Source organism: Callorhinus ursinus, unplaced genomic scaffold (assembly GCF_003265705.2).
Source record: "Callorhinus ursinus isolate GAN/ISIS: 27379988/994484 unplaced genomic scaffold, GSC_fseal_2.0 scaffold14, whole genome shotgun sequence".
In the NCBI taxonomy this organism is placed as follows: Eukaryota; Metazoa; Chordata; class Mammalia; order Carnivora; family Otariidae; genus Callorhinus; species Callorhinus ursinus.
The window spans coordinates 39,599,442-39,626,099 of NW_027397076.1; the positions used below are offsets into that span (position 1 = coordinate 39,599,442).

Genomic DNA, 26,658 nt, shown 5'->3' on the forward strand with positions numbered 1-26,658 from the left:
TTTTCTGAATGCACCATTATAACCAGAAGTAGAAGCTAATATCTATTGAGTACTTTTGTGCCAGTTTCTGATGTAAATACATTATTTCACTCACTTAGTCCTCACAAATAATCCTACAAGGGAAGTACTATTATTATGCTCACTTTAGAGAGAGACTGAAGAACTTGACCAAGGTCACATGTGGAAGGTAGTGGGGCAGGATTATGAACCTAGGTGGTTTGGTTCTAACACCACCGCTCTTCCTCACAATGCTGCTCTGATCTTAAATCTCTTCAGAGTACATATATTAACTTCCTTGTGGTAGAGTTTACATACAAGGAAATGCACAGGTTTTCAGGTGGGCAAGTTTTGAGGTACACACCTATGTAACTACCACGCCAGTGGAAGATCTAGCACATTTCCCATCAACTCTCGTGGTCCTTTCTAGTCTTACCAGGTGAAGGCTGGTCTGATTTCTATTGCCTTAAGAGCTAATATATATATATTTTTAAATGTTGACCTACCAGTCTGGCTTTATTTATTTATTTATAAGATTTTATTTATTTGAGAGAGAGAGAATGAGAGAGAGCACGAGAGGGAAGAGGGTCAGAGGGAGAAGCAGACTCCCTGCTGAGCAGGGAGCCCGATGCGGGACTCGATCCCGGGACTCCAGGATCATGACCTGAGCCGAAGGCAGTCGCTTAACCAACTGATCCACCCAGGCGCCTGAGAGCTAATATATTTTTGAAGATAATGTGAGGAAGGCAGGAGAGAAGTCTTCAAATCATGTACCCATGTATAATCAATCTTGTGACTTCTAGGAGTTTCAAGCTTTTAGTTATGGAAGAAAAGTCATGAATCTGCAAGTATTTTCCAACATGTGTTCCCTCTAGATGATATTTGGTGATAAAAGTGTCTGGGTCATACTATGGCCACAACTATTTCTGTTATCTTTCACCACCCACCCTGTACCACATCTCCTCTTGACTATGTTTGTCTACTGGGTGGACTATTAAGAAAAAGACAATAGGGGCACCTGGCTGGCTCAGTCGGAAGAACATGAAGCTCTTGATCTCAGAGTCATGAGTTCGAGCCCCATGTTGGGTGTAGAGATTACTTAAATAAAAATAAAACTTAAAGAAAGAAAAAGAAGAAAGAAAGAAAGAAAGAAAGAAAGAAAGAAAAAGAAAGAAAGAAAGAAAGAAAGAAAGAAAGAAGGAAAGAAAGAAAGAAAGAAAAAAATAAAAGTAAATACACTGAAGCCAAAATTAAATGAAAATGAGTTTTGAAACAATGGTTCAATAAAGTTAAATACTTTACTGCAGAACTTGAATGTGCTAATTTATGTTGGGTGTCCCCAAGGAGATATGGTATGTAGTGTTTCTCAAACTCAGACCACAGAATCTTTTATGATGGAGTACATGAAAGGCCAGTGAGTGTGCTGCCAACCATAGAAGGGGAATTAAAATCCGTCCTGCAAAAGATTTTGACTTCCTAATTTTTTGTTCTCATTAGCTATGGATAATTAATCTTTTAAGTTAAGCCATAAAAACAATAGAGAGTAGGGGTGCCTGGGTGGGTCAGTTGGTTAAGCACCCAACTCTTGATTTTGGCTGAAGTCATAATCTCAGGGTTGTTGGATGGAGCCCCAAGTAGGGCTCCCCACTGAGTGGGGAGTCTGCTTGTCTCCCTCTCCAGCCCCCTCTTCCCGTGCATGTGCTCTCTCTCTCAAATAAATATATTATTCTTAAAAAAAAAACCCACCTTACTTAAAAAAAAAAAACAATAGAGAGTAAAAAGAAAAGTTCCAAATTTTTCCGTTTCAACTTCCAATCTCACTCCCCAGAGTAACCAGTATTTAGAAGTCTGATATAAGCTTTACACCTATATTATATATGTGTGTGGATATGCGTGTGTGTGTATTCACACTTTTTTGTGTGCATCATATGTCAGTTTGAATAACTAAGTCTGAATTTCAGATTGTTTAATAAGTTTGGTTTCTTACTTTTACATATATGTGTGTATATTTTACGTACAAAATTAGAACTAATTTTCTGGAAAAAAAGAGAAAGAAAAGAAAAAAGAACTAATTTTCTGATGGCCAGCTTTATGATATAGGTAAGACTTCAGTTCCTTTTTTTAAATTGAAGATTTATTTATTTATTTTTAAAGATTTATTTATTTGACAGAGAGAGACACAGCGAGAGAGGGAACACAAGCAGGGGGAGTGGGAGAGGGAGAAGCAGGCTTCCTGCTGAGCAGGGAGCCCGATGCGGGGCTCGATCCCAGGACCCTGGGATCATGACCTGAGCTGAAGGCAGACGCTTAACGACTGAGCCACCCAGGCGCCCCCTATTTATTTATTTTAGAGAGAGAGAGAGAGTGTGGGGAGGGGGCAGAGGGGCTGAGGGAGAGGGAGAGAGAAACTCAAGCAGACTTTGTGCTGAGCACAGAGTCTGACACTGGGCTTGATCTCACGATCCTGAGAGTTCCTTTTTTTTTTTTTTAAGATTTTATTTTTAAGTAATCTCTACACCCAATGTGGGGCTCAGACTTAAGAACTCCGAGATCAAGAATCATATGCTCTACCGACTGAGCCAGCCTGGCACAGGCGCCCCTCAGTGCCTTTTAATAAGATTGATGAGCATTAATTTTGTAATCAGCAATGGCCTTTGTTAAAAATAATTTAAGGAAATACTGACAAACAGTGTGCTCTCTTAACTGGCTTAACATCCCCACTACTTCTCAACTGATCTGTTGGGCCAAATCTTTCTTCACAGCTGCACAAAAGCAAACAGCAGCCTACCCCAGGTGCTACGAGTCAGAAGAGGCTACAATAAATAGTTTCAAAGTTCGGGCGCCTGGGTGGCTCAGATGGTTAGGCGTCGGCCTTCGGCTCAGGTCATGATCCCGGGGTCCTGGGATCGAGTCCCGCATCGGGCTCCCTGCTCCTTGGGAGCCTGCTTCTCCCTCTGCCCCTCTCTCTCTCTCTCTCCCTCTCATGAATAAATAAATAAAATCTTAAAAAAAATAGTTTCAAAGTTCATTACTTTTCAGTCCCTGTATTTCCTGATATTTCTGTTTTTCTTAAGTAATTATATAAGTAAGAGCTTCCAAAACTGAAAATAAGCAATTCTGGTCCCTCTAGAGTTTCTTAGGTTTATAGGTAATTGACCAGAACTTGTTTGGTCCTGGGAAAGGGCCTGGGGGATAAGGAGTAAAACATGGCTCCATCCTCATGGAGCCTACAACCAGCTGCTGGGATAACGCAGAATGAAAAGCCAGGGCGGTGGCCTGGGAGAGAAACTGCTAGATGGTCAATCTAAGAGATCTGATAACCTTAAAGAGAATAAAGACTTGGAGGGTAGGGAATTCTCAAAGAAATAATGCAAGAAAATTTCCCAGAACTGAAAGACATGTTTCCAGTTTGAAAGGGCCCAGTGAGTGTCTAGTTAGATAAATATTCTTGAAGATTTATTTATTTGAGAGAGAGAGAGAGAGAGTGCACACACGCTCGCATGCACGAGAGGGAGTGGGAGAGAGCCCCAAGCCAACTCTGCCCTGAGCTCAAAGCCAGACTCTGGCCTGATCTCATGAGCCTGAGATCACCACCCTGAGATCACAACCCTGGCCAAAACTAAGAGTTGGATGCTTAACCGACTGTGCCACCCAGGCGCCCCAAATAAATAATCTTATTATTATTTTTTTTTAATTTTTAAAGATTTTATTTATTTATTTGAGAGAGAGAGAATGAGAGATAGAGAGCACGAGAGGGAAGAGGGTCAGAGGGAGAAGCAGACTCCCTGCTGAGCAGGGAGCCCGATGCGGGAGTCGATCCCGGGACTCCAGGATCATGACCTGAGCCGAAGGCAGTCGCTTAACCAACTGAGCCACCAGGTGCCCAATAATCTTATTATTATTTTTAAAGATTTTATTTATTTGTCAGAGAGAGAAAGAGAGAGAGAGAGCACACAAGCAGGGGGAATGGCAGGCAGAGGGAGAAGCAGGCTCCCTGCTGCGCTGAGAGCCCGATGCGGGGCTCAATCCCAGGACCCTGGGATCATGACCTGGGCTGAAGGCAGACGCTTAACTGACTGAGTCACCCAGGTGCCCCTTGTCCAATACGTTATATGTTGTGTAACTCTAAGAATATTCCTCAGCCTTGTCTGTGGATGAGAACTTTGTTTTGGGAGAGAGCTTCTCTTCACATATTCCAGCGGCTAGAAGGCTCCTGGTTCTTGGGTCAGCAAGCTGGGACAGCTTCCTTAGGGTCAAGGGCTGAGATACTCAGAAGCAGCATCTTTGCTTTTGATCGACCATCAGCCAATTTCTCATGGGTTTATCTTCCAATAAACTTACACTACTTCCTGACATAACTTCACTGAGGACCACGAGGAATGGTGGCGGCCACTTTGGGGAACTGGACATGCATAAGATTGTTCATTTGAGAGGTAACTTAGAACAAGGGAGGAGACAGTCCCATCTATCTAAAGGAGAGAGAACTTCATTGAACGTAGGAGGCTCTTATCCTTAGCCTCCACATTTCAGAGATTAATAAGCATTGGAATTTTACTAGTATGGCTTGGTAATATATATGTATTTTGTAAGTAGGCTCCACACCCAGCATGGAACCCAGCACGGGGCTTGAACTCACAACCCCACCCCTGAGATCAAGACCTGAGCTGAGATCAAGAGTTAGATGCTTAACTGACTCAGCCACCTAGGTGCCCCTGGCTTGGTAATATTGTTAAGGGCTTCAGTTATTGTTTAAATCATCTGTAAGAACTCTTCGTGTGTGTGTGTGTGTGTGTGTGTGTGTGTGTGTGTGTGTGTGTGAAAATATACCTTTTTTCTGCATCTCAGCTTTCTCCTTTGTCCTTGCAGAGGGAAGATAATCAGCGTTTGACGGTGATAGTGTCATATTGGTGTCGAGCTTGCTCCCTCTCGCTTAGAGTCAGAGCGAGTTTGCTTCTCAGACACCACTAAGTACAGGATAGGCCTTACAGATTTTGTGACGTCATCTTGTCCACTAGCCCACCTGTTGCCTCACTGGCGGACAGAGGATGAATGCTACCAGGAGATTACACCCTACTCTCTATTCTTCATTTGCAGGGGGGTGGTGTCCTCATCAGGGTTCCTCCTCTACAGAGCTGCCCACGAGGAAGCCATGCAACGCTGGGAACAAATGGGATGCTGGCTGGTGAGCAGCTCTCCCCTTTGTCTTCTTCCCCATGTGAGGGAGGTGGTTTTCTGTGTATTCCAGATGTGCGCACATCTGCCTCCTTATAGGAAGCAACAGACTTTCATTCAGCCACCAAATTTCACTGAGCTAACTGCTAAAACCTGGGGCAAACAGGTGAGAGGGAGGACCAGAGGAGATCCCGGGTATAAAAGAGGCCCCTGGTACCCTTCCTTCCCTGAGACTAATCTCTAAAACAAGGCCAATTTCAACATGTAGGAGCCTAAAGGTTAGGGCTCATCCTTATGTATGGGGAGTCTAGATCTCACATTTGTTTAGAAAAAGAGCAGGTAATGCATTTGATACTTAAGCTCCTTAAACAGGATTTCACGTAAGCTCTCGGATATATGGACGATTCATGAGGCAGTGCTGTTTCTGTAGATGAGTAACATGGTGACATGCTCTCTGACTTCCAGAAACTTTCCCCTTTCCCTGCTCTCTTCAGCAACTATGTAGCTGCTTTATCTATATTACTGTATCTTAGGCTCACGGCATTTACGAAGCAGGACGGAACCTTTAAGATCAAGTCCAATCCTTAGTTTTACAGATGAGAAATCCCAGTGGCATGCTCGGAGCCGCGGAGTTCTCAGCAGCAGAAACAAGGTCTGACGCCACAGTCCTGTGCTCTCCCCCTCGGACGCCCAGGCTTCCGAGCTCTGTGGTTTTCACCCATAGCTGAGGTTTCTCAACTTGATTAGAAAGGGCTCCAGGCCACTGAACGTAGATTTGCTCATACACCTCTCCCCATTCTTTCCCTTCAAGACCATAGATTAATGAGTTGCTTAAAATATGTACTGAATTCAGATTTGTGACTGTCTTTCTATATTTCTTCCTAGTTTATGCTTTGGTATAATTTACTGCTTTCTAAGGTGCGGAGATAGAGAAGAAATAAAGGAGAGGGAGCTAAAGTTATATGCACTTAATTAGTATTAAAATATCAGTCATTGGTCCTGCCTTGAGACCATTTAAATTTTCAGGTGGGGTTGGCTGGGGTAGAGGTACATAGGGAACTCTTGACAAATTTCTGTGGCACCGTTAGACCATAAGATATTGATGAGTGACAGAAAGAGTTTAATCCTGAAGAGGTGACCTGATGTTGAGCTATCTTTTGTAGGTGGCCACCATCCATCAATCTACACAAAAGGCTGGAGCAACGGACTAGCTGATTTCTAAGAGTCAATTCATTCTTAATTCATCCAATTCAGATCCCATATGGCTGTCTTCATAAGTCAATTCAGTAAGAAAAATAGCTATTAACTGCCCACTATACAAAATATTGTGTTAAACGTTGGAGACAGGATAAGAGATAGTTCTTGCTTTTGAGGGGATATGATTCTGTAAGGCATGTATTTATTTATTTATTTTTAAAGATTTATTTATTCATTTTATTTTTATTTATTTTTTAAAATTTTATTTATTGGGGCACCTGTGTCGCTTAGTCGTTGGGTGTCTGCCTTCGGCTCAGGTCATGATTCCAGCGTCCTGGGATCGAGCCCTGCGTCGGGCTCCCTGCTCAGCGGGAAGCCTGCTTCTCCCTCTCCCACTCCCCCTGCTTGTGTTCCCTCTCTCACTGTCTCTCTTTGTCAAATAAATAAATAAAATCTTTAAAAATAAATAAATTTATTTATTTGAGAGCGAGAGAGCAGAGCAGGAGGGAGTGGGAGAGGGAGAAGCAGGCTTCCTGCTGAGCAGGGAGCCGGATGCAGGGCTCAATCCCAGGACCCTGGGATCATGAGGTGAGCCGAAGGCAGACGCTTAACAACTGAGCCACCCAGGGGCCCCTTATTTATTCATTTTAGAGAGAGAGAGAGAGAATGCGCATATATGAGCAGGGGGAGGGGCAGAGGGAGAGGGAGAGTATCCTCAAGCAGACTTCCCACTGAGCGCGGAGCCCGACATGGGGCTCCATCCGAGGACCCTGAGATCGTGACCTGAGCCAAAAATCAAGAGTAGACCCTCAACCAACTGAGCCAGCCAGGAGCGCCTGTAAGGCATATATTTAAAAAATCTCCTTAGAATGGGGTATTATCTCATCAAAAGACTTTATTTCATCAGATTATAAGTGAAAAGATTTCTGGAAACAGGCTAATCTCCAAACTAATGAGAATTCTAGCAAGCTCTGCTTTGGAAGAATAAATCACCAAACTTTCTAGGGAAAGATGACCCACTGATGAAGGCTCTGTGTGAGATATTCCGTGAGGGTTTCTAGGTTCACTTTCCCTGATGCGCACGCACCATACATAGCTCTGTGGTGCCGCAACAAGGGCACTGGATCAATAATCATAATGTAGGATAAACTTCTGTTTCTTCCCATGTAAGAGTTTTGGAAGGCTAAGTTATTTAACCATTTGGAGGCAATTTACTCATCTTTAAAATGAGAGGATTGGAGGGGTGCCTGTCTGGCTCAGTTGGAAGAGCATGAGAATCTTGATCTCAGGGTTATGAGTTTGAGCCCCACGTTGGGTGTAAAGATCACTTACAATAAATAAAGAAAATTAAAAAAATAAAATAAGATGAAGGGATTAGAGAAGATGATTTTTCTAAGTTCTCTTGGGGCTCTGACATCCAAATTATGCTATTCCATATCCGAAGGATGATATATATAAACAGAGGGACTTTAAAACTATTTAGATTCCCCATATTTTGACAGTGAAAAAGAATAAAATAAAATATTAATTAAAGGAAAAATAGACGCTTGAAATAACTAGGCCTCACATTTGTAGATTTCTTAATCAGATATCTTCCTTAGTGATTATAGATCATAGTCATTTGTTTTAATTAAAAGAAGATCTGGGAGCCCCTGGCTGGTTCAGTTGGTAGAGCATGTGACTCTTGATTTAGGGGTTGTGAGTTCAAGCCCCACACTGGGCCTAGAACTTACTTGGGAAGAAAAAAAAAAAAGAGGATCTGATTTTGGACCATGTATCATAGCATCAGATGATGTTTGATAATCTACCAGACAAGGGGAAAACGTTAAGCGCTTATATAAGACGCAGACCTATATGGGTGTCAAAGAACACATGACTGTAATTTTAATCCTGCTGCAGCCTGAAGCATTATACAGAGAATTTGCTCACCTTGCTCCAGGTGCTGTGCCCAACCCTCCTCCTGCCTGCAGAGCATGAAGGTGAAAGCCGGCTCCGCAGCAGGCGCTCCAGAAACCAGACCTGGAGAGCTCATTTACTCCCTTCATTCCCCTCTCCTCTGCCCCTTCTACACGCCCATCGGCAGGACTAGGTAGAAAATATAGAGCTTTATGTGGTAGTGTATTTAAGGTACTTTAAAATCTCGCATCAATACCTGACTGAACCCCCCACCCCCCAAAAAAAGCAAAAAACAAAAACAAAAACAACCCAGACTAAAATATACTGCATAAACTGACCCCAACCTAAGAAATATAAGGTCCATTGACCTTTTTAGTTTTCTAGGAAAAGGGGAAACACACTGTCATTAATTTATTCTTTTCTGTGTGTTCTGAGGTATTTTAATTGTATAAGCAAATTAAGGTTCATTGAAAACAAAAGTTATTTTGTTTTTTTTTTTTTTTAAAGCTAAGGATTCTCCATCTTTCTCTAGAAAACTCTGAACCTAAATGCCTATGAAGCATAAAGTTGGAATTACAGAAATGTTCACGGCTTTTAATACCTCACCTTCAAATTGCTTTCATTTTCTCTCAATTTTTACTCAATCATGTTAAATAATGCCTTAAGAGCTTTATTGTTATTAAGATTTTATTTATTTGATGGCGGCGAGGGGGGCGGCGCGGAACACAAACAGGGACAGAGGCAGAGGAAGAAGCAGGCTTCCCGAGGAGCAGGGAGCCCAATGCGGGGCTCAATCCCAGGACCCTGGAATCATGACCTGAGCCGAAGGCAGATGCTTAACGACTGAGCCACCCAGGTGCCCCTAAGAGCTTTATTTTTTCTCTATAGTTGAGGGAGGCTCATTTTAGTAACGGAAAACAAAACAAAACAAAAACAAAAAACATTTGAAATGAAGCATTAGCTTGAGATAACTTACCTCTACCTTGGCTCCAGACCAATTTGGATTTCCGATTCTTTGAGCAGGTCAGTGATTTGGGGAACCAGTAAAAGAGACGAGCTATTCTTCTGAAGGTCTTGTTGAAGTCACTTCTTATGGCCATAGCTAGAACTATGAATGTTCCAGAATGATTCCCTACGGAGAATATGGATGAGGAAAACACAGTAACTCCCACATATGACACTTTAGCTGTGAACTCTCTTCCAGCCAATATGTCTGGGGACCACCTGTTAGCCCTAAATCCCCTTCCCCTGTCATTCCTTTGGTTTGTCCTTTAGACCTTAGCCCTCTTAACTAGAAACTGGTATTAATAGATGTTCTTTCTAAAGAAAGAGTTTTAAGCTTCAGAAAGTCTAACCTATTAAAACACTTGATAATTTTTAAGCATAGACCCCCCCCTTCAGAAAAACACAATTACTTTCATAGAGGAGCAAAGTAATCAGTATCCACTAAAGTTCAGCATCCAGCAGAATTTCAATGCAATTTGTAGGACTTGGTGATTAACGAGCTACCTCCCAAAGCCATAGCCTGGATCGCATTTGTTTTGTACAAATTAAAAATGTTTTACTTTGTACAGACTGAAAATTTTCCCAGTGAAAACGTGATATGTATTTTAAACTCTGGCAGGAATTTATTCCAGAAAAAAAATTTGATTCTTACAAGCCAAGAAATGTGTAAAAGAATAAGATTTTTTCTAGGGTCCTGTTTTGGAATTTGACCCTTTGTTGAATATTTTTCTAGACCTTTAACATTATTGTGTATTATTTCAGCAGACACCAATGTCTAGCTCTCTACTAAGCAACAGGGACTGAGGTTCTCACCTGAAGCTATGTTTAACCACTAGTCCTTGCACATTCTGTTTATGTCAAACTTATGATAGCTTGCTTTAGTCCCTAAACATCCTGATGTAATACTTGGGTTGTGCTTTTATACACCACACTAAATTTTTGGTGCTGACCTGTAAGCTAAAAAACACAAACGATATTATTACCAGTTTTTATTTCCACGTCGGTGTCTTTGTTTTCTATTCCATTTTTGGTATTCCTTAGGATTTGGACTTTGAGTCTTCCTGTAAGTGACAACTGGGGAGGAAGTCCAAATAAAACAACAGTGTAAGACTTTTGAAGATATTTTGGTCTTTTTTTTAAGTTTTTTTTTTTTTTTTAGTAATCTCTACCCCCAATGTAGGGCTCAAACTCACGACCCCGAGATCAAGAGTTGTGTGCTCTCTGGGCCAGCCAGGAGCCCCAACTTTAAAAATGGGATGTGGGGTCACCTGGGTGGCTCAGTCGGTTAAGCATCTTGGCTCAGGTCATGATCCCGGGACCCTGGGATCTAGTCCCAAATCGGGGTCCCAGCTCAGTGGGGACCCTGCTTCTCCCTCTCCTTCTGCTCCTCCCCCGGCTCATGCTCTCTCTCACTCACTCTCAAATAAATAAAATCTTAAAAAAAAAATGGGATGTGGATGATGGGTCCAGCTAAAACAATAGTGTTACAACTCCTTTATATTTTCAAAACTTTTTATTTTCAGCACTTCTGAGTTTTAAAGATTTGAGTAAATTTCCTACAGCACTTCTGAAAGACAAAGCACAATGCATAATAGGCATTTCTGAGTGGGGTGAAATCAGAAATAGCAGACTAATCCTGGTTGTGACTATGATTCTGAAGGGAGAATAAATTTTTGATCTATCAGCTGAGATTGTTTATTCCTACTGATAGTGACTTTCTTAATTCCAAACAACTTACCCCTTTATTTTTAGCACAGAACACCACAGAAGTGAAATTATTGCTTAAAAAAATAACAGGAAAGCAAGATAAATCCAAGATTATTATAATTCCTTTCTGGATAATTTATTGATATTTTTTGAAATAAATATTTTAAGATCTTTTATATCTAAGACTAGAGGCAGCCTGCTTGACACAGTGTAATTAGGTCTAAAAGCCAATTATATAGTATTTGGTAATTTCCAAAATAATAGAACCTGGAACTTCAGAAGATGTTATGGGATTATTTTTCACATTTCTTCCCTAACCTCTAATTCCTTTTTTATTTACTCAAAAATATCCCTTTCTTCCCATATGCTTTATGTTCACTTACTTCATCTTTTATTTCTTGTTAGAACTATAGCTTATGTAAAGAGTTAAATCCACTAACTATATACTATTTTTATATCATTAATCCCTACCTTTTGAAAATATATCCCAGTAACGAAAAAAAGGCTACTAAACTGTAGATGTAACTTATTAGGTTATTAGATTAGCAGACTAGTATCACCAGGTATTCATTAACCTAAAATGTTCTGAATGAGGATTGTATTTTTGTTTTTTTAATTTATTTATTTGACAGAGAGAGACACAGCGAGAGCAGGAACACAAGCAGGGGGAGTGGGAGAGGGAGAAGCAGGCTTCCCACAGAGCAGGGAGCCTGTCACGGGGCTCAATCCCAGGACCCTGGGATCATGACCTGAGCCGAAGGCAGACGCTTAACAACTGAGCCACCCAGGCGCCCCAGGATTGTATTCTTTTTTTTTGTTAGGGTATAAAAATTTATTACATGTACAGAATATGACCACTAATGAATGCAGACAGGCTAGGACACAATGAAACCAGATGGAAGATGGCTGGCTCTTTGGAAAGTGAACAGGTTTGGGTGGCTCGGAGCCTCATGCCACGCAGAATGGTCAGTCAGAAAGGAGAGCATATGCCAAACGCTGCGGAAGGTCGGGGCATTGAGTGACTGCTCTGCGTGCCCCCTGCCTTCCCTGTCTGATCTGGGGCTTCAAGGGATGCCACGCCCAGAAGCAAGCATCCGAAGCAAAGGGGATTCCTAAGGTGGCCCAGGCTTGTCTCTGAAGTCACGGCAACACCATTTTAAACAATATGTTTAATTGGATGTGATTTCCACAAACTATACACGAAGTTTCTAACCATCACAATTCAGTGAAGTACAAAACATTAAGTTACAGGCTGTGGGAAGAGAAGGCAGCACCAATGGTGGCACCTTCCAATCCTGGTTGGTCTAGGGGTAGGGGGTGGGGGAAAGTTTCATTCTAAACTGAGCCCCTCATTTCAATGTACAAAAGAATTACTCTGATCGATATGAAATTGTATTGAAAACAAAACGGACTAAAAAGCAACTACTACTCTATGTTGGGGTGGAAATGGGAGGAAAGAATGAGTCCTTCAAAGCAGGAGGGGAGACAGTTGGGGTAAGGTTCTGTGGCTGTGACCCCAGGTGGTCACTCACGCTGCTCCATTTTTACTTTCGGTGGTCTCAGGAAGGTCCGATTTTTCTTCTCTTTCTTCCCCTTTGTATTTGCTTGGAAGTTTCGCCAGCTGTCCACACACGACCATCTCGACTTTCCTCCAAGTTTTTCTGCCACTCCCTTTCTCGTTTGGCTTTTTCTTGAGCTTCAATTTCTTCTTCCCTTTGTCGCGTCCTTTCATGCGTCTCTTTGGCTTCTCTCTCTTTCAATTTCCAGCGCGGCAAAGAGTTTCACGGTCTGTTTAGATACTGCTTGTTTGAACAGCTCAGGGTCGTCCTCCTCACATTTGTAGGTTTTCCTTCCTTCTTTAATTGCTTTTTTCTCTCTTTCACAGTGTGTTCCACGTATTCTCTTCCTGCCTGAATTACATCCAGGGTCCTCTTCTTTTGTTCCTGATCCAGTAGCAACTTGTAAGCTTTGTCCACAGCTTCGAAAGCCCTTTGTGCTCTGTCAGCATCATCTTGGTTTTTGTCAGGGTGCACCAGTATGGGTAACTGTCGAAACCTCTTTTTGATTTCTTCATCTGTCACTTCCGGATCTAGCTGAAGAATCTCAAATGGGTTCAGGTTGAAGTAGGAAGAACCAGGACGGGTCAATCTTTCAGTCTGATTTTTGGATGTTAGAACTGAATCTCTCTTCTCTATTTGTTTCACCTCACTGTAGAAGGTCATAAATGCTTCCTCGGTGCTCCCTCCACCAGCCGAAGCCCCGCTCTCTCCAGGAGCCACCATTTCCCCCCAGGATTGTATTCTTGAAGGTAAAATATTAAAAGCAAGAATGCCCAGGGGCGCCTGGGTGGCTCAGTTAAGCGTCTGCCTTCAGCTCAGGTCATGATCCCAGGGCCCTGGGATGGAGAGCAGGGAGCCTACTTCTCCCTCTCTCTCTGCCTACCGCTCCCCCTGCTTGCGTTCTGTCAAATAAAAGTCTTTTAAAAAAGCAAGAATGCCTGGTTTCCATGTTGCTGTAATGGGGAATAAAACATTAAGTCTTAACCAGTATTAACGTTGAATGGATTTGTTCTTGTTAATACAACTCATAAAAATTCAGTCCCCACAGCATGGGTTTATTTATTGGTAATCTTTTCTAGAGGTGCTGAAAACTAATTCTGCAAATATATTAACTGACCACATAATGTAAGTAAAATTTTACCTAATGTTCAGTGATATAAACATTTAAACTATACAATTAAATAGTCAAATGGGAAATGAAAATTAAGAGGGATTAAACAAACACCCCCTCACCCCAGAAACTCTCAGACTAAACAGATATTTGACAGGGACCACTCACCCATGCATTTTTTTTTTTTTTTTTTAAGATTTTATTTATTTGAAAGGGAGAGAGTGAGAGAGAAAACACAAGATGGGGGAGGGTCAGAAGGAGGAGGCCCCCCGCTGGGCGGGGAGCCCGATGCGGGACTCGATCCCGGGACTCCAGGGTTGTGACCTGAGCCGAAGGCAGACGCTTAACGACTGAGCCCCCCAGGCGCCCCATGCATTTATTTCTATAACGTATACAGGTAATACTTAAAATTCTTTACTATGATAATGCATTGATTTGAGATTTCAAATTAAAACTTAACCCATTTTCAGTTTCCCAATGTTTATGGTAGTCAAATTTATTCACTCTTTGGGACATGTTATTTTTATGATAAGCAGGTTGTGTATAATCACACTTCAATAATCTGGTAAGTCAGAAACCAAAACCAAAATCAGAACCACGTCCTTCTTGGATGAAATAGTATCTTGCTGAGTATATCCTTTAGTACAGGACTCTGGGTAGATATTTCAAAGAGAGTGCTCCCTTTGGATCTGGATAGCGTAAATTTTTATTTTTATTTTTTTTTAAAGATTTTATTTATTTGTCAGAGAGAGAGAGAGAGCACAAGCAGGGGGAGCTGCAGGCAGAGGGAGAGGGAGAAGCAGACTCCCCGCTGGGCGGGGAGCCCGATGCAGGACTCGATCCCGGGACTCGATCCTGGGACTCCAGGATTGTGACCTGAGCCGAAGGCAGACGCTTAACCGACTGAGCCACCCAGGCGTCCCCCGGATAGCATAAATTAATTGGAGAACTTATACTAAATTAGAATCAGATTTAGAAGAGAAACAAAACTGTCCTTATATCCAATAGTCTGAGAATGATTTGCAATCACCACAGATATTATTTCTTTCAAAAGACTTTTGTTTCTCAAACTGTTGTACACAGAAAAATACAAACTTTTACATTAAAACTGAGAAATTTATTGATATTTTTTCATGATGGAGTAAGTGGAATTAAATTAAACAAAAAATATACAGCTTGAAACAGCAGAAATAATCCTAAAATTTTTAAGACGGTTGTACACTTATGGCCAAAATAAAACGAACAATTTTTAATAATTACATCACTTTAAAAAGTCTGCTCAATAATTTATCTGAAATTAAACACATACGATGATAACTGGGTTCTGGGCACCTTGTAAAATGAAATTATCCTTCCCCCAAAATTGTGATCCTAGTAAAACAGTGGTTCGGTTCAGCTCCTTACCCAAAGAAGCCACTTCTCCATTCTATCACTTATAAACATGTCAACTATTAGTCTTTTCTGATTTGTAAGGATGACAATTTTGGTTCCATTTAAAAAATGTTTCCAGTAGGCAGAGATGTAGAACTCAGCCTCACTCAGTAGAGTAGAGGATCAGTATTTCAACATATTGGTCATGGCTTTCTTCTAGTGCTCACTGAGGTCACATGTCCTCATTTAATTATAAATGTTAAAAGGTAAAATTACATCTTAACAGCAGCCAAAAATTTATATATTTTTTATGTATTTACAATATTGTACATATTTACATGCCCACATCAAATACTGAACTGTAGAAATAAGAGACCACTTATAGAGGCATTCATTTAATGCCCCAGCATTATCTTCTTGTGCAAATTAAAACTGTTCTCAAACTTCCAGAAAGCTAAAGACAGTCAACATTGCGAAGGCCGCCATCCATGGTTAAAGAGCCAAACCTAAAACACAAAAGAAAAAAGGAAATCTCAGATGATTCATTTATTTGGCCCCCAATATTTTAAAGAAGAATATAGGAGACTTTTCAGATGAACAAGCTGTTAAAGAGTTTAAGCAACTATGATTTGCTCTATTTCTTACTGAAACGCAGTGCTATTATTATAAATACGTGAAAAAAATACCAATCGGTGGCTTGGGAGATGTTCCTTTTTTTTCCCCCCCAAAGATTTTTATTTATTTATTTGAGAGAGAGAGAGAGAGAGCGAGCACGTGTGCCAGAGAGCACACACGGGGAGGAACAGCAAAGCTAGAGGGAGAAGCCGGCTGCCTGCTGAGCAGGGAGCTTGACGTGGGGCTTGATCCCAGGATCCTGGGATCCTGAGCTGAGCCGGAGGCAGACGTTTAACTGACTGAACCACCCAGGCGCCCCTTGGGAGGACTTCTTAAGAGAAAAAGGTGAGGGATGTGATCTAGAAAGTATTAGGAAAAACCGGATAACTTCTTCTTGGTGGGGTGGGATTTAGAAAAGCAAAGATAAGAAGGAGTTGGGAGTGTGACATACTCAATGGGCAGTAAGGAATGCAACCTTGCCAGAACAGAATGTTATTCTGGGGACTAGCAGGAAGTAAAGTTGAGTGAATGGGCTGGGCCAGAGTATTCCATTCTTTGAATTCAAGTGTGAATTTAGACTTGACCTTTTAGGTAACAGGAGTTTAGAAATTTTTGAGCCAAAGGAGTATGCCAGTAGATCAGTGTTTGGGAAGATTGTTTTGGCTTAATAGCCATGACAGATGGGAAAAACCTAGGCTTAGGAAGATAGGTGGTAGGTTATCACCACAGCTCCCCTGTGAGGAGGAAGGAGGTCTGATGAGGCCAAGAGGGGTAATATGGAAACATTCTGAAGGAAGATTACCAAACTTGATGAAAGGCAGTAAAAAAGAGAGTTAGTATAAAAATAACCTATGTTCAAGGGAGCAGGAAAAAGGTGGTTCCCACTGCAAAGAATGAGGAAATTGGAGGGGAAACAGTTGGGAAGGGTGATATGATGTGATTTTAGATACAAAAGAAATGAAGTGATAATGAGACAGCCACATGGAGACAGTGCTCATTAGTTCTGGCACAAATCCGTAAGCAGTCATTTAACATTTAAGCTATGATTATGCCATGTTATATGACCCATATATTGTCAAATAAATTTGCAGATAAAATAGGGGAAAGTGACTTATGGGACATGGTTTAAGAAGTGAGGATTTTATGTCACAAGGCAGAAGAGATTCAATATAAGTTTGTTAAAGCATATCTTAATAGTCTCTTCTTACTGATATTTAGCTCAAGTTGTAAAGAAACTAAATTGGGTACTATAAAAAAGTTAGATAATTACTATGTAATTGCTAGAAACCAATAGAAAAAAAGATTTTAAAACCAAAAGGCTGGGCGCCTGGGTGGCTCAGATGGTTAAGCGTCTGCCTTCGGCTCACGTCATGATCCCGGAGTCCCAGGATCGAGTCCTGCATCGGGCTCCCTGCTCCTTGGGAGCCTGCTTCTCCCTCTGCCTTTCTCTCTCTGCCTCTCTCTCTCTCTCTCTGTCTCTCATGAATAAATAAATAAAATCTTTAAAAAAAAAGGCAATTCACACACACACACAAATTTGAATAAACATAAAAAGATACTTCATATCACTATAACCAAAGAAATGCAAATTAAAATAAGATAACCTTTTTTACTAAACAAATCAGCAAACATTAAAAATGGTAACATTCGGGGTACCTGGGTGCCTTAGTTGGTTAAGCCTCGGACTTTTGATTTTGGCTGAGGTCATGATCTCAGGTTTGGGAGACTGAGCCCAGTCTCAGGCTCTGAGCTCAGTGAGGCATCTGCTTGAGATTCTCTCTCCCTCTCCTTTTGCCCCCCACCCCCCACTTGTGCATGTACACTCTCAAATATTTAAAAAATAATGATTCTAGATTTATTTATTTATTTAGAGAGAGCAAACAAGCATGGGGAGGGGAAGAGGGAGAGGGAAAAAAATCCTCAAGCAGATTCCCCGCTGAGCATGGAGCCCAAGGCAGGGCTCCATCTCCTGAACCTGAGATCATGACCTGAGCCAAAATCGAGTCGTACGTTTAACCGACTGAGCCACCCAGGCACCCCAATAAATTACGATTCTAATGAGATGTACAAAAAATAACGTGCAAAAGATTTTCATTTTCACAAATTGATTCAAATAAGCAAATAATTCTATTAACCAGTGCTATTATGAAATGGAATCAATCACAGTTGACTTGTCTTTATCCAAGCAACCCCAAACACATTAAAAGGCATCATGGAAATCCCAAAACAAAAGGGTTCTGACTTTATATCCTTTCCCCATTACTTTAACCTACTGATACAGGAAAACAGACAGGTACAAGTATAGATCTATATGTACTTCCTTCCGTAAAAAAAAATCACAGGGCAGAATAATATTTGCATTACTTACCTTTCTAAGATATGATTATTTTCAGCAAGTTCTTTAACCACCCCTTCCATTTCTTCCTTTAATTTCTTCATACTATACAAACAAAACAAGTATCAATGTCTCTGCTCAAAAAAGTATGCAAATGTTTTAGAATTCAATTATGTTTTGGTTCTCTAGATTAGACTAAGCCATTAAATAACATTTGCAAATGTATTCACAACAAACACCCAAAATTTCAAAATAAAAGAGCAAGATCACACAAAAAATAAAAATGAATGGAAACATCATAGTTACCAAATAATAAATTTCTTACCCGAGAGTCATTTCCACTAATGTATTAGAACATGGATAAATTGGGGTCATGGTATGTTTGATTCCACTGGAGGCTGCAAACATTTTCTGGGGCAAAGTTTCTTGTAACTGAAACATCAAAAAAACCTACATCAATCACTGAACAAAGTACAAACTACAGATCTTACATTAAATGTTACACTTTTTTTTTTTTAAAGATTTGATTTATTTATTTGACAGAGAGAAAGCGAGCACAAGCAGGGGGAGTGACAGGCAGAGGGAGAAGCAGACTCCCCGCTGAGCAGGGAGCCCGATGTAAGGCTCAATCCCAAGACTCTGGGATCATGACCTGAGCCGAAGGCAGATGCTTAACCAACTGAGCCACCCAGGCGCCCCAAATGTTACACATTTTATAAGCCCTTTATAGCTTTAAATTTTAATTTCAAAACTGTGAATGATACAGTACTTAACACTTTATTTTTTACTTTTTTTTAAAAAGGGCTCTGGCTTTTTTCCCAAGAGTGTTGAGAAACCGTGGTAAGATTTTTTTTTTTTTTAAGATTTTATTTATTTGACAGAGAGAGAGACAGCGAGAGAGGGAACATGAGCAGGGGGAGTGGGAGAGGGAGAAGCAGGCCTCCCCCTGAGCAGGGAGCCTGATGCGGGGGCTCGATCCCAGGGATTGAAGGCAGATGCTTAACGACTGAGCCACCCAGGCACCCCTAAATCACCACTTTAAAAAATCCTCTTTTTACAGATGATTAAAAGAATGTTTTATCAGATGCTTTTAACTGTAAAAGATCTAAGTTCTGAAAAGCTGGCTTAAAACACATATTACAAATGGGCAAACAGAACTGAATATAAGGTGTATTATGTCCCACTTCTCTCTTTTCAATCATTTCAAATATAAACTGAGAAGAAATGTATTTTTTTCCAAACAGGAAAAAGATTTTTTTCTAGATACTTTTGATAGTCATACCTCATTTGTATACTCTTGATACTTTGATACTTCTTCTTCAATATCAAAACACTGATTAGTTAAGGATAATAACTGTTTCCTAAGATGAAGCATCTTTCTGAAAACCAAAAAGAATCAATTAATAAGCAGTCTAATGAAATATTAATCTTATTTACAATATACAATGTACACTGAATTGTACATTGTGCAGTCAACCACTAAGGTTACTTACCTCATCCATTCTTCTGACTTATCCAAAAATGCCTCATATTTTTTAACACATTCATCTGTAAAGTGGGTCATAGCTTTTGTTGCATGGTAATACAGTTTTTGCCTATAATTTAGAAATAATCACAGGCTTAAACCAATGTGATGGTTTCTATTTCCAATATTAAAAACTTTTCAAATACATAAAATTTATGTTTCTTAATAATGACTGTGTGGCTTTAGAATATTTATAGTAGAAAGCCAAAGGTTTCTAAGATACACATTATAGCAGCAAGAAGTGAAAGAGAAGGTTCATAATGGAGAATGGTCAGAATGTATTTAATGAAGTTAAGAAAGAGGTTAAATCTGTCCTTGCCTATGTTCTCTACTATCTATCCTTCTGCAATCAAAGCACATGATGTAGAAGATGCCCCCTCATTCTCCCTTCTCCTTAACCTCTCAACCAGGGACCAGACAAGTGGCCTCAAATATGTGCACACACAGTAACAATTCTGTAAAGCCAAGATTAAAATGTATTTTTTTATTATAATTAATTTCAACTTTGAGAGGAATTATATTAATAACATAACCAAAAATAATTGTTAAATACAATAAGGACACTTACTTATCAAATTTGTGGATCTGTTCTTCATTATAAGCTAATCCTAAAAATAAGAAATATTACTTCTGTAAATGTAGAATCACAAAATCATGCACACTTCTTTTTCTTTCGAGATTATGACTTCAAAAAGGCTAAGAGTTAGATGACACAAACTCATGACGCATGGGTTAGATATACAGCTCACAGATGCTTTTAACTGATCTGTACAGTGTTAACATAAAAAAAATTAACTGCCAACATTTAAAAATCAGGGTCTTTCTTTCTTTCTTTTAAAGACTTATTTACTTATTTAAGTACTCTCTACACCCAATGTGGGGCTCAACCCATGACCCCGAGATCAAGAGTCGTATGCTCCACTGACTGAGCTAGCCAGGTGCCCACAAGGTATTTCTAATAAAATCTGTATTTCCAGCTTCTCTTGAGAATAGGAAGATTTTTGGGCAATGACTTTGGTGAATCTGAGTAGTGACTCTCCCCTTCACATGGGTATCTCCTCTCCTACCCTCCTCAGTCTCCACTGGCCGATTCCATTCCTTTCTGTTACATGACTGGTCTCTAGAGATTTTAGAGTTCAGAACCCTTAATTTAAAATATTCAAAAAGTTGGTTTTAAGAATAATTTTTAGTATATCTCCTTCCCAACAGAACCAATTTTTTTTTTTTTTTTTTTTGGATTTAGGTTAAGAAGACGCTTTATTGTAAAGGATTCTTGCAAGAAGGGGAAGGGACTATGGCAAACGGGCAACCCCTCTCATCGGGAGATCTGGGAGCGTTCAAAGATTAGGCAGAGAAGGGCTTTCCTTCACTAGGGAGGACTGAAGATGTTCCCTGGGTGTGGGGAGATGGACAGGACAGTAGAGCATGAGGACTCTAAGCTCAGTTTATTCTGAGGAGGGCCCTTCAGGAGGGGCTGTGTGCTGTTTGGGGCAAAGGTGGGTCAAAGTTCAGGGACATGGGTAGGGAAAGAAGTTTCAGGTTTGGTCAAGTCAGGTATTATCTAGACTGGTCAGGGGAGATAGGGTTCAAATCATTGACAAGACAAAGAATGGGAATTGGAGGGTTGAGTCTGGCCTTGTCACATGTAAACAAGGGGGAAATCTATGAGTGTTGAAATAACTTAAGGAGCCACCCCATAAATATACCAAATTAATTCAACTGAATTACAACTAGTAGAGCTGATTCATTACATTAACAAATGGCAAACTTTACTTACTTCGTTCTGCTTTGTCTTTTTTGAACTGATAGTAAATCTCTGTGATACAATTTAGCAGGACTTGTAGCTTTTCTACACTACGTAGGGGGAAAAAAATCCAAATAAATTAATTGAGTCAATGTGAAAAAGGACATTTAATAATAAGAGCAGAAGCTACCAATAAAATTATATAACCTACTGTCTATCTTTTGGATGAGTGCCTTCTTGATGGGCCCATGTATCTGCCAGCAGACCACCTGGAGATAATTTGCCTTCGATATCCTGAAGACTGGTTTCTATTGTTCCCTGAGAACTGGAAAGCTAAATAAAACCAGTGGGTTGAGATTCAGATTAGCAAAATACAGAAATGATACATTGCCAAAGGAGTCTAAAGTCTTAATTGTACTGCTTTTGTGGATTACGTCAATTCAAAGTCAGAAAAATTATTTTTATTTTTAAAGGCAAGGACAGTTTCTTGGTTTGATTTTCCACAAAGAGTATTATATGATAATAAAATATGAGATTAACTAGTATTAAAACATTTCTTACATTAAATATCCTTTCTTAAAAAACATACAAAATCCTTTCATTCAATTAACCTTGTTTCTTTACCTGTAAAATATGGTTAACGGTCTATATCTCATAGAGTTGTTATGAAAGTCAAATAGGAGAACCATGAGCATGGTCCCAATGACTGTCATAATTCTGTGAATACTTACTCTCAACAACTTGGTGTGTATGTCTGAAATTTCACCTAACTCTGCTGCTTCTAGGTTGATCTTCATCAGCTTTTCATATCTGTATGAAAAACAAGTATGGAAAAATTAAATGAGCATAATGAATATATAGATTTTAAAAGGTGTTTTTACAAATTAGATCTGAATTTTTATTATAACTACTTAAGAATAAAATACTGAATGCAAAGCCTACAAGCAACAGATTCCAAGAAAACTTGCTGTCTCTGTGAAGAAGGAATTTTTTATACTTCTACTAACAAATTTTTATACGAGATAAAATAAAAAAGACAATTTCCAAGTCTAATGCCAGGATAATAGTCAAAATACTAGATTGCAGAATAGTACATACTGATTTCATTTACTGTATTTCCTCTGCAGTATAAATAATACAGCCTAGGAACGGGGAAATCTAAAATATCATTCTGTTTCAAAAAACAGTCTCAGGGATAAGATTAATTAATAAGTAATAATAAACTAAAAGTAATCCCCAAATTCTATAAATACTACCAAAATACAGTTCTAGAATACTCCTTCCTACTTCCTTTGTTGACTGCAGTTTTTATATTTTCCTATTCAGTGTCTAATTTGCAAGGTTTAAAAATGAGGTGTTTTTATGTCAGATCACCTTTTCCTTTGTAAAGGGTAGGAGAAAATGCCACCAAATGTTCATTTCTTACTGAGACAACTAAATTTTGTCTTTGTGAGGAATTAACTTAATCTATGGTTGTACTTTAATACAAACACTTGCATAGCATACTGTATTATGCCAAGGATAACTAAATAATGAAAGAGAAATGGGACAATGTTTAACATTTTAACCACTATTAGTAAGGAAGTAATCTACTCACACTTTCACAGTTTTTTCAATGTTTCTGATGCAGAAATCCAGTGTGATCACAACTTCTGTCTTTTTGTGAACAGTTTCATTATAATCATCTTTAACTAATTCTCTAAAAAATAGTAATATTCTCATTAGTTTATCTAAGGAATGATTTGGTTTTTTAAAAAAGTTTTCTCTTGTTTATCACTAATTACACTGCTGTTACTACTGTTCAGACAAATTTATTAACAATCTTGTTATATTATGAAAGCCAATTCATTTTTTTCCCCCTTGGGCTGAGTCTTGCCAATTTACTTTTTATTACTGGAAGCATTACTGTGAGCCCTATACTTATCCAGGGCACAAACCATTAATTACTACTTATTAAGTTAAGAGTTTGGAAATCTAAGGCATTAAAATTATTAAGGAATAAAAGCAAATCTATAATCACATGAATAAGCTAAATAGCATTATGCTTTATACCAGAATTAATTTTTATTATCCATAGATTATGATCTCTGAAGAAGCAAGATGACATAGTAAATAATAAAACCGGAGGGCTTTTGGTCTACATTAAGGGTCAACAAACTAAACTGGTTTTTGCTGAGAATGACATTTATATTTTCAAAGGTTGTAAAAACAAAGAAGAGACCTTATGTGGCCCACAGAGTCTAAAATATTTACTAACTGAAAAAGTTTATCAACAGTGATCTACACTAAAAACTATTTAAAAAAAAAACCAAACAAACCCCAAAACCAAAAAACAAAGCAAAAAACTATTTTCTCATGACTTTTTTTTTTTAAGATTTTATTTATTTATTTGAGAGAGAGAATGAGAGAGAGAGAGAGCATGAGAGGGGGGAGGGTCAGAGAGAGAAGCAGACTCCCTGTTCTGCAGGGAGCCCGATGTGGGACTCGATCCCAGGACTCCAGGATCATGACCTGAGCCGAAGGCAGTAGCTTAACCAACTGAGCCACCCAGGCACCCTCACATGACTTATTAAACTAAAAGTTAATAGGTAAAAGAAACAAAAGCTTTATGGAGCAGTGACTGTGGTAGATAACAAGAGCAAGAGAACACGAGAGCTGTTAGTAACAATACCACAAAAGTAAACAGAGTCAACACTTAAAGAGTTTTCTAGAAATTATTTAGTAAAAAGGAAAAGGGCTTCTTAATGGAAAGAGAAAAGCATAGGCTTACAAGCTGGATATGTGAACACCTAAAAAACCCCATCAATTTATGGATTTAACATAAAGGTGACAGGCAAAAAAAAAGTGTCATTCTTCTTTCTTCTTAAAGCACCAGCAGAACAGGAATGATGAAATGCCTCATACATGTTTTTGCAAGAAGGGAAGAATACGTGTGAGGCAGATATACATAAACTGTCACAAGCATTAAAGATAAGGAGCACTATGAGCCCAGGGAACATGAAGCCATTACTAAGTGTATATAAAAATCAAAAGCCTCAAATGATATACAGAAACTGGAGGCATGATGTTCAAGGGAGACCATTTATTCTCTGCTTCTAGCAGAGGAAAGGAGGATCTACAAATCATGAAAAAAGAGCAAATCATATTCATCCACAAAATATTTCTTAGAGTTACTTTCAGGGGAAGAGAACACTTAACTAGATGATCAATATTCTGACCTAGGATAACTATATTAAGTGATTTAGTTAAAAAAAAAAGTAATTTCATTTTTTAAAAAAGATTTTATTTATTTGACAGAGGGAGAGAGAGAGCACAAGCAGGGGGAGCAGCAGGTAAAGGGAGAGGGAGAAGCAGGCTCCCTGAGGAGCAGGGAACCTGATGTGGGGTTCGATCCCAGGACTGGATCAGGACCTGAGCTGAAGGCAGTCGCTCAACCAACTGAGCTACCCAGGCGTCCCATGTATAATTTCACTCATATGAAAAGTCTAGAATAGGAAAATCTATATAGATAGAAAACATATTTGTGGTTGCCTGGGGCTAGGAAGTTATGGGGGAAATGGGGAGTGACTGCTACTGTGTACAGGATTTCTTTTTGGGGTGACAAAAATATTCTACAATGAGTGGTGATGGCTGCACAACTCTGTGAATGCACTAAAAATCATTGAATTATACACTTAAAAATGGGTGAATTAAACAGTATGTGAATTATAGCTCAATAATGCTGTTAGAAAAATAAAGTTGAGAGTATCCTTCATTTGGGAAAAAGGCAAGAAAGAAAGGAAGATTCTGAGGACATAAACTCTAGAACAAGTACAGATTGTACTGCATTATAACACCACCAAAGCCGGGGCAGCTGGGTGGCTCTGTCAGTTAAGTGTCTGCCTTCGGCTCTTGTCATGGTCCTGGGGTCCTGGGATCAAAGCTGCACATCAGGCTGCTCAGCAGGGAGTCTGCTTCCCCCTCTCCCTCTGCCTCTTCCCCTTGTTCGAGCTCTTTCTCTCTCTCAACTAAATAAATGAAATCTTAAAAACAAAACAAAACAAAAAAATGACAAAGCCTACCAAGATAGTGAGATGACAGCCCCCAGTCAAGGTCCTTGGAAAAAGACAGCATTTACCATCACATTGTACAGTGTGGCATTAAGTTTTAAAATTCAGATACTATTTGTCCTATCTGTCTCACAAGGTTGTTGTAGGAATCAAATGAAAAAATATACTGCTAAATGTGTTGTAAACTAAACGTGAAACAATGTATTATACTAAAACCCAAGGGACACCTGGCTGGCCCTGCTGGTGGAGCATGTGACTCTTGATCTCAGGTTCATGAGTTTGAGCCCCACTACTGGGTGCAGAGATTACTTAAAAAGAAAACCTTTTTTTTTTTTTTTTAGAGAATTGTTTTTTTTTTTTTAATATTTTATTTATTTATTTGACAGAGAGAGACATCGAGAGAGGGAACACAAGCAGGGGCAGAGAGAGAGGGAGAAGCAGGCTTCCTGCTGAGCAGGGAGCCCAATGTGGGGCTCGATCCCAGGACCCTGGGATCATGACCTGAGCCGAAGGCAGACGCTTAACCGACTGAGCCACCCAGGCGCCCCAAAACAAAATCTTTAAAAACAAAACAAAATGAAACAACAAAAAACCCCCAAGCACTTGACCCTATCTAGTCTGAAGAGGTAAAGTATCAATGATGGGGTGGTTACCACGTATTTTCAAATTTCAATCTATTACTTACATTAACCATCGTATCCCCTTTCGCATTAATTCCTGATAAAGCAGCAAGGTACTGGCAACTTTACAGGCATAACACACAACTCCTGTTATTGCCTAATGAAGAAACATAATATTTGGTGCTAACTGTGGTACAGGGTAAGAAAAAACTTCTACATAACAATTTTCAAGCTTATATATTTTTATCAGGTTAATTAAAAACACAAACTACCAATTTCTAAAAGCTAAGGACAGATACAATAAATATTTCATTCTTTTTTTTTCTTTAAATATTTTATTCTTAACATGATAATGTTAAAAATGCACTGCCTCTACAGAGAAAATTTTCTTAGGAGTTCAAGAAAAGATATAAAGAAGAAAGAACACAAAATAATTTGCAATGGATAATCATTTAAATGAATAATTTCCTAGATCACATAGGCATATGTAAAGATAATATACTTTATTGCTTCCACTATTGATAATTTTAATTCAGATGTTTACATAGTAATTCTTTTTCATAGTAATTTAATTAAATACTAACCTTAGCCATGCTAGCATCCCCATCTAAGTCGTAACGTGGGTGTACTTTAGGGAGGGAAACTGAAATATGAAGTAAAATAATAAAAATGAGAAATAAAGTATTTTGAATAAATTATTATATCCTTTATATAGCAATTTTAAAATTTAAACATTAATCGCTAAATTACCTCTA

The 26,658-nt window shown here is 39.3% G+C and overlaps 1 protein-coding gene and 1 pseudogene across 3 annotated transcripts in view; both read right to left on the reverse strand.

The window, feature by feature from the left end:
* Positions 1–11,800: 11,800 nt before the first annotated feature.
* LOC112832369 (dnaJ homolog subfamily C member 8 pseudogene) lies at positions 11,801–13,256 on the reverse strand (annotated as a pseudogene).
* Positions 13,257–14,739: 1,483 nt separating this feature from the next.
* TBK1 (TANK binding kinase 1) overlaps positions 14,740–26,658 on the reverse strand; it is a 40,794-nt gene continuing 28,875 nt past the window's right edge. For all 3 annotated transcript variants that reach the window (XM_025883497.2, XM_073900713.1, XM_025883498.2), the window contains 12 exons: positions 26,488–26,546; positions 25,969–26,060; positions 22,832–22,933; positions 21,966–22,044; positions 21,446–21,567; positions 21,268–21,344; positions 20,059–20,098; positions 19,459–19,560; positions 19,248–19,344; positions 18,291–18,397; positions 17,999–18,070; positions 14,740–15,521 (listed from right to left, as the gene is read on the reverse strand). In XM_025883497.2, coding sequence (XP_025739282.1) covers positions 15,470–15,521; positions 17,999–18,070; positions 18,291–18,397; positions 19,248–19,344; positions 19,459–19,560; positions 20,059–20,098; positions 21,268–21,344; positions 21,446–21,567; positions 21,966–22,044; positions 22,832–22,933; positions 25,969–26,060; positions 26,488–26,546 — 1,001 coding nt within the window. In that variant the 3' untranslated portion in view covers positions 14,740–15,469. The remainder of the gene's footprint in view (positions 15,522–17,998; positions 18,071–18,290; positions 18,398–19,247; positions 19,345–19,458; positions 19,561–20,058; positions 20,099–21,267; positions 21,345–21,445; positions 21,568–21,965; positions 22,045–22,831; positions 22,934–25,968; positions 26,061–26,487; positions 26,547–26,658) is intronic.